The 8,165-nt window shown below is 33.6% G+C and overlaps 1 protein-coding gene across 1 annotated transcript; it reads right to left on the bottom strand.

Moving 5' to 3' along the window:
• Positions 1-6,270: 6,270 nt before the first annotated feature.
• On the bottom strand, positions 6,271-7,412 carry LOC119193513 (proton-coupled folate transporter-like). Its single transcript, XM_037447126.1, has one exon. It carries the CDS (start codon positions 7,288-7,290, stop codon positions 6,286-6,288), a length of 1,005 nt encoding a protein of 334 aa, XP_037303023.1. The 5' UTR covers positions 7,291-7,412; the 3' UTR covers positions 6,271-6,285.
• Between the last annotated feature and the right edge of the window lie 753 nt (positions 7,413-8,165).

An 8,165-nucleotide genomic window follows, 5' to 3' on the forward strand; every position in this document is an offset into this window, starting at 1 on the left:
ACTTGTACTTAAATTTTAATAACAATATTATCTTATACGCACCGCGCAGAAGGCAACGTGCTTGCATCCGTTTATTTTGTTTTCACAAAATGATTATGGAAATAACAATAACTAAATAAATTTGTAAATAGAAAGCTGAACTATTAATTTAGAAATAAAGCAATTGTCAGTTTCATATAAATGTAAAGTTTTCACAGTATTTTTCGGGAACAAGTTGACGGCGCCTCAAAAAGGATAACTTAAAAAGGGCTTTCGTATAGGAACAAATAAATAGTGTTCCTCTAGATCATATTGTGATTATTATTGCATCTAATGAACATATTAATTATGACAGTGGCGAATACACGGCTCATATTAAAGACATTGCTCTCAATATTTCTCAAGATTCCACAGTATTTCTCGGCAAAAACCTGACAGCGCCTGCGCGGTGACTTAAAAAGGGCTTTCGTGTACGAAAAAAATATTTGTATTCCTCCGGACCATATTGTAATTATTATTGCATCTAATGAAGATATCGATTACGACAGTTGCGGATAATACACGGCTCACATTAATGACGTTGATCTTAATATATTTCATATTTGTATTCTTTTGGTAACACTAGTTCGTCAAAGTTTATTTTTCAAATACCTATATGCAACCTTCGCGTTACTTTGATTAGCTAAAGATTTCTTGTGGTTTCACTTGCGTATTTTTTTCTCGATTAAACGTGATAATGCATTTAATCGGTAAATAGAGTAGGACCCATCATGAGTGCCAAAATTTATCTGAATCTACTAAAATATTAATAAACAATTAGATAGCATACGTACAAATGTACTCATTTACGAACACACGCAGTTTTTTTTTTATTAACTAATTATTCTATCATAAACTTTCTGTCTTTTTGAACATGCATCATCGTTTATTCTTACAATAAAACATTTCTATCAAATATCGGAAGAACAAAACAAGTCTGTTTCCTATGCACCTTTTCATAAAAAGGGGTATAAGAAACAGACTTGTTATCACAGCAATGCCCCGTCCTTAGATAAATAACGTCTATGAATAAGGGGGATGTCTTTAAACTCTTGTTAATTTGATCTTAAAACTTGGAAGCTACAAACATTTAACCAACCCACGCTTAGAACAAGAAGTAATAAAGACAGGCTTCAATGAAATAATTGCGGGCTATCGTTACAATTAAATAAAAGTAACGTTTGTGACAAATACAGGAATTTACCAAATATTATAAGACACGTTTTTATTTGCGTTTGCGCGATAACGTTTTAATAGACGCATGTATTTAATAATTCTAATTGCTTATTGCAATGTTTTAAAAAATATATTATACTACCTTTTGCCTGCGGCTATGCCCGCGCGAAGTTTTTCCGGAATAAATATTTTCCCGGTATAAAAATTCTATAGCACTCAGGAGTAATATAGTTTCCTATCAGTGAAAACGAAATCAAAATCGGTTTAGTAGTTCTAAAGATAAGCGCGTTCAAACAAACAAACTCTTAAACTTTCTATATTAGCATAGATTAATAGTATTTTATATAACCCTTGAAAACACCAGCAGTATGGTCCGCTTAAAGTTATAATTCTCTTAAATTTTAAACGTCCCATATTCAGAAATTGAATTGAATCGTCTTACTGTTTTTTATTCTATGACAAAGATTTTGAAATGTACGGTCAGACCCAAAAGATGAACACAAATATATTCATTATTAAATAAATCGTACATATTTTAGAATTCATCCTAAACTATTTGAGGTTGACTGTGCCCATTAGACGTGAATTTTGTATTATTATGGTTTAATATTAAGGTAAGGATTTGCTTATTTTTTTACTGCTAAGCCTTCACCACGCTGCATTGTCTAGTCTGTATTTCAACCTATTTAATCGTCAAAATCCTTTGAATTGTAATAGATAACTAAATATAGGTACAAAGTTTTGCAATACGGAATTCTCGGTTCGCGTCCGAATCGTGTCTTTTGTTTTATTTTAAATACAACCGAATTCGCATTTGTTTTTATTATTTATAAAATAAACAACATAACCGCGGTCAAACTAAACAATACACTAAAAGAAGAAAACGTTACCATATTGTAAGTTTAATAGTGTATTGACCTTTAAATTTTATTAATGTACCAAATTTGGTTTGTTTTTCGAATAACTAATTATTTATTATGTTGTGCTGTGTATTTTTTACAAATTCCAACTATGACATTCTCGATTTTCAATGCTAAGGTGTTTCTTAGAAGTAGAACGAATTTCAATGTTTGTAGCTTTGTAAATGAACTAATACATCCGACATGTACGATATTCAATTTCAATGTTCAGGTGTTAGAAGTTGAACGAATTTCAATGTTTGTACCTTTATAAATGAATTAATACATCCCGAATCAACCTGTAACTTTTTAATCCTTTAAATGTACACTGGCACTGTATGCAAAAGCAAATACAATGTGTCATAAACAAAACTGTTGTGATGTTTCTTTTGTTTTTATCATTTATTTTATTTGTAATTTGTTTATGTCACGGTGTAGTGCGAATAAATATTTTATATTTGTATTTGTATTTAGAACATGATTAATGTCTTAAGGCGACGCTAAAAAATATATCACTGAACGGACAAAAAAGGTTGCAATCTCCAAAAGAGAAGCCTCCTTAGATTGTCCTAATAAAATGCGACACGTGAGTCGAAGTCGTTTAATTTTGGTGTTCATGATTGGTCGAGAGACCAATGCGTAAGTCACGTGTTAGTCTCAACCAATCACAATAAAACGACACGAAGTTGTGTCGTGTTTTTTTGTCATATTCTAAGCACACTGACGCGATTTTACTAATAAAAAATAGATTGTAAGTGCACTAAGGTCTATATTAATTTATATTTTTTATTTTGTTTTATTTTATTTGCGTGGCTCACAGCTACTGATAATCAACAGATATAGGACGAAATGAACACAATAGATAAGCCAATGACGAGCCACCGCAGATAGTAAAAAATCATACTTTAAATCATACTATTAATAATGTTATTATATTCTAATTTAGTTCCCCTGACGCATTATCCCCAACCTAAAGTCCAATAAATACCTATTATTGGACCATAGGCATTTGGTACTTTTATTTCTGCTTCTTATTATCCTGTCCCTAATAAACTATTGCAAATATAAGGCAATGCGCTGACTGACTGCTTCTACATCAGAAATTTTATAAAATTGTTTCTCGGCAAAAAATGTTGACGTCTGCGCGCCGCCTTAGCAGATCCGTACTGTTATTTTATTTCTTTTATTTAAGAGTTATTGTTGGCCAATATCGATTACTAAAGGTGACCAAATTACACTAACCAGTTCAAGGCCTTTTTTGTTATTCAAATATCAATGAACTTTATTTGTTGTAGACGAAATTGATCTTTGGTTGTGATTTTATTTTTAGACTAGATGTGTGCCGTGCACAAGTCTAAAAATTTTCAGACCTTTCCTTAGTGCTTCCCGGGGCCTTGAGTTCTAAGGAAGTCGTATGCGAAATTCGATGGTGGGCTTTGGTATCTATAATCCATTATAAAATATTTTAAGACTTATTATAAATAATATTTATTTCATGAAAAACATTAATTCCATGAAAAACTAATAAGTAATAATACAACTTCTTTGAAATTAAACAAGTTTTCGGATTATATTAGACTTGGTCCGCCCCGTGACCATGAAGGCTGTCTATAAAACGTCGGGAAAAAAATATAATACATAAAATTCGCAATAAAATTCTAAAACTAGTTTTATTCCTATACCTAACATTTGTGTCACCAAAAGAATTTATTATATATCTACTAATATCTTGTCTGACTTAATATTTATGTGTAAACTAGCTGACCCGACAGACGTTGTCCCGTCTTAACTATGAATTTGCAGCGCGCATTCTGTCAATCGCTGAAAGTAACTTTTCTTAAATTTTCTAACGTTCCGCTCAACTTCCTTAATTTTTTCTTTCATAAGATCCTTCTCCTGACAATAACAAACACAACAAAAAAAAATTGTGACATCGGTCCAGCCGTTCACGCGTGATGGCGTGACCAAGGGAAACAGGGATTCATTTTTATATACATAGATAATTTACGCTTCGTTATCAAAACACTAACTATTACTGCATGATACTTTCTGATTGTTCATACACGATCACTAATTTGTTTATGAGATAACTAAATCGTTTAGACCTGTGCATTAAACTAAATTTTAAATATTTGGACTTTACTTCATTACACAGATGTAGAGAAGTCACGTTGAAGAGAACTCGACAATAAATAAATTTAAACATTTTTAGACTTCACTTCACTTATGCAGAGAAGCCACGTTGCAAAGCCTTCGATAAAAAAACCAAACCGACAAAAGATATAAAACTATCAAATTTTGGTCTCAAACCCTTCCAGAACTCTTTTGCAAATAATAATTATTATTTATCAGGATCATTACATCTATAGATATAAAAATGAATCCCTATTTCCCTTGGTCACGCCATCACGCGTGAACGGCTGACCGATTGCACTATTTTTTGTTGTGTTTGTTATTATCAGGAAAAGGTTCTTATGAAAGAAAAAATTCAATAAATGCGCGGAGAATTTGATAATTAACGACAATATTAATTTTACATAACTATCAGTGGTTTGAAATAACTGTCAGTGATGGACAGAATGCGCGCGTGCATACATAGTTAAGACAGGACAACGTCAGTTGGGTTAGCGAGTAACATAAAAAATTACCGTAATCCTAATATGTCGCCCGACCTGATAATTGATCACAAATTTTCCGATAAGCAGCCCATGACGCAGCTATCGGAGACGACTGACGCTATTTATGAATAGGTATAAGATTTAAAAAAAATTATAAAACTATTTCAGGCAAATATAGACATAAAAGACAATATAATTGTATTAAATAAATCTACCGCGTTTATGTTATTTAGTTACTGTGCGAAATGAACTTAAATAAGTAGGATTAATAAAAAATTACCATATTTTTATTGGTAATTTTTTATTAATGTAAAAATTACCATATTTTTTAGTAACAAAAATTAACGTTATTAATACTGATGATATCCTTCTTTATAAAATATTATAATATAAAGTTCCTGCCGCGTCTGTCTGTTTGTACGCAATAAACTCAAAACTAAAGAAATATTGATTAAATTTAATATGATGATAGTTCGAAACCCTGAGAAGGACATAGGCTATACTTTGTATCCCGGGAAAATATGTTGGAGTTTTATCCAGGAAAACTTTCACGCAGGCGAAGCCGCGAACAAAAGTTATATAAAACAAAAAGGAAGCAATTACATGCGTTTATCGTTGTCTCCTACCAAAGCAAATCAAGGTACGGAAATAGCCAGGACATTGTTAATTATACATTTTACAAAAACGTAAACAATACGATGACTAACTACCTCGGTGGTATAACTGTATTGCGTGCGTGGTACAACACCGCTCTGAGGTAACGGGTACCAATCCCGAGTTGGGCAAAGTGATAGGTATTAGGTTTTCTGGTCAGTATCAACCCAATGGGGGTATCGAATGGGATTTATGCCCGATATGGCGATAGGCCATCCCCTATCACAGTGGGATAGAATACACATAGCGAAAAGTGCGAGCCCTAGTTACACTTCTGCCCACCTCTTCGGAGATAAGAGCGCGATGTGTGTATGTTTTGTAAACAATATAATAATTGTCTTCAATTTAAAATACCTACATTCGAATGATACCTATAACCAAACAAACTAAATCCCAAGCCTCCACAAAATACCTTATTAATAAAATAGCAGTGTTTAAAAAATATTCAAATATAAAATGTATTGAAACATTTTTACCAGAACTCTATTTACTCAGCTGTCAAATCACAGATAAACTAAGGTTAAAACCATTATATTATGTAAAACAACCGAATCGTATTATGTAAATCAAAATTTAAACAATAACTGTAGTAGTGACACAAGTATGTAACTCATATCAAAAGAAAATTTTACAAGCGGCAGTAAAATCACTATAAAATCTGAAGATTTACTAAAGAAACATGCGTTTATGCACCACGACGAAATTATAAGAATTATTATCAAAATTATCAAGAAAAAATGGTTCTGTTGTCTTTAAAGAATTAAATTTAATGTTATTGCAGCTTTAATTAAATTAAAAAATATTTTCACACGTTTTTATATGAATAATTATTAAAATCAAACGAAACATCGGTCTTAAAAAATCAGTGCACATGCATCTACTAAAATATTCGACATAACTACAAAATTTTAGTTCGATTTTTAATATATTAATAAAAATAAAAATAGTTTACCTAATACCGGTCCAACGATGAGCATATGAGCAAACATAATCAGTATGATCTGAAGTCTTCGCGATCCACTTCTAGTCCTAAAAGCCACTGCCAACGTCGCCATCAGATCTTGTATCGAGAACACCGACAGTATACTCTGCTGCTTCTTATCCAATTCTTTCTTCTTCTTTTCCTTCAAACGCAGCAGTATATAGACAAAACCGAACAAATAGAACAAACACGCGACCATAAACACGCCGTAGTAACCTATTTGACTTGTCATAATACCACTTAGCGCGAGACCTACGGGCCTACTCAGCGTCAGTATAGCAGTTATGATGCCTATTCGAAAAGTCCTCTCAGATTCACTTGTGATATCCGTGATGTAGCTGTACACAGCCATGGTCATAGCCACTCGTCCACCAGCCAACGCTGGCGGCAGACCTTCCAAAACCGCAGTCTCATTCATTCCTACTTTGAAGAAGAAGACAGTACTCAAAACAATGCCGATAGCCGAAATCAGTTTCCCGAGTATTGGGATGACCATGAACGTCTTTCGGCTGCCTGTTCTATCGCTCCAAGCTCCTATGAAGAGTGCCAATATACCGGGTAACGCTGTCTGAAGCGGGAAGCTCCAGCTGGTCATCTTGGTGACCATTCGTTGTACATTTTTTTCTTCTTCGGTGTAGTTGTGCGTGCGGCCCTGTATGATGTGCCGGCAGGTCTGGTTGTCGTACTGCAAGTTGACGAGACATGCTTTCTCGAAGCATAGGTTCTGGACGGCCAACCCTGCGAGAACACTAGGCAACACATAACATATAACGAACGGTTCCACTGTTATTTTAGCCCTGAACGCCCATAACTTTTTAATGTATTGTTTTAAACTTTTGCTCAGTCTAGTTTCGGTTTTGGTTTCGGCACCGTATTGCTTACTGCACTTGCATGGTTCCACAGTCACCACCTTTTCGCCGGGCACTTCGACCCGTAACGTCATATTGATTGTTTGCCACTATATGTTCATTTATTTTTTATGACATAATAAATAATTGAGTGTGCGTATGAAAATGTTTTGTATTTTATAATCACGTTACGCTAGTGGCGAGTGTTCGGTGCGCGCGCGGCGGCGGATTGCGTTCGACGCCGGCTGTAGCGCGCTGCTCCGCCACCGTTACTGCATATCGGCTGGCCGCTGGAACTATTTAATTTGTACTTTATCATGTTATCACGTGGCCGCAGTGGGCACTCACTCGTGTGTTTATAAACTTTAATTAAGTCCACAGATGGGCTGCCAGTGTGACGGACTGGACGATTGTGCTGCTTGGCCGTTCATTAATTAATTAATGACGATTTAATTCCGTCATTAACCCTATTAATTTAAATGTGTACGATTTTGTTATTTAATAATATTGACACAAAATAAAAGCAAATGTAGTACAAAGAAAATACCTTTTAAAAATATATTACGCGACAAACAAAATTTTTAATTAAAATATATTTTATACTAAACTAAAATTGTTTTGTGTATTATATTGCGGTTTTTATAATATTATAATTTTCTCCCGAAGTTTCTAAGTCTTTGCAGCCTGCGTGGTCGCGGAGCGGACTGAGATGTTGGTCATCCGAAAAGTTAAAGTTACAAAACTTGCTTACATTTTACAATCTTTTGAAACATGGGGAGAAAATTAGAATATAAAAACTGCGATGAACCCGCAAAATAATTTTATTTTACTGTCTAACTTGAGCATAAACAGAAAAATCATTATACATATTTGATACTCTTAACTAACTTATATCAACATATTTTATCTAATCTTTATACAAATCTATCCAATTATGGCACATGGTAGACTCCTTTCGTATGGCAGAATT

Source organism: Manduca sexta, unplaced genomic scaffold (assembly GCF_014839805.1).
Source record: "Manduca sexta isolate Smith_Timp_Sample1 unplaced genomic scaffold, JHU_Msex_v1.0 HiC_scaffold_62, whole genome shotgun sequence".
NCBI classification, from domain to species: Eukaryota; Metazoa; Arthropoda; class Insecta; order Lepidoptera; family Sphingidae; genus Manduca; species Manduca sexta.

Bases quoted from the DNA above. Each gene is read 5' to 3' on its own strand.
- LOC119193513 (XM_037447126.1), bottom strand. From the start codon at position 7,290: ATGACGTTACGGGTCGAAGTGCCCGGCGAAAAGGTGGTGACTGTGGAA.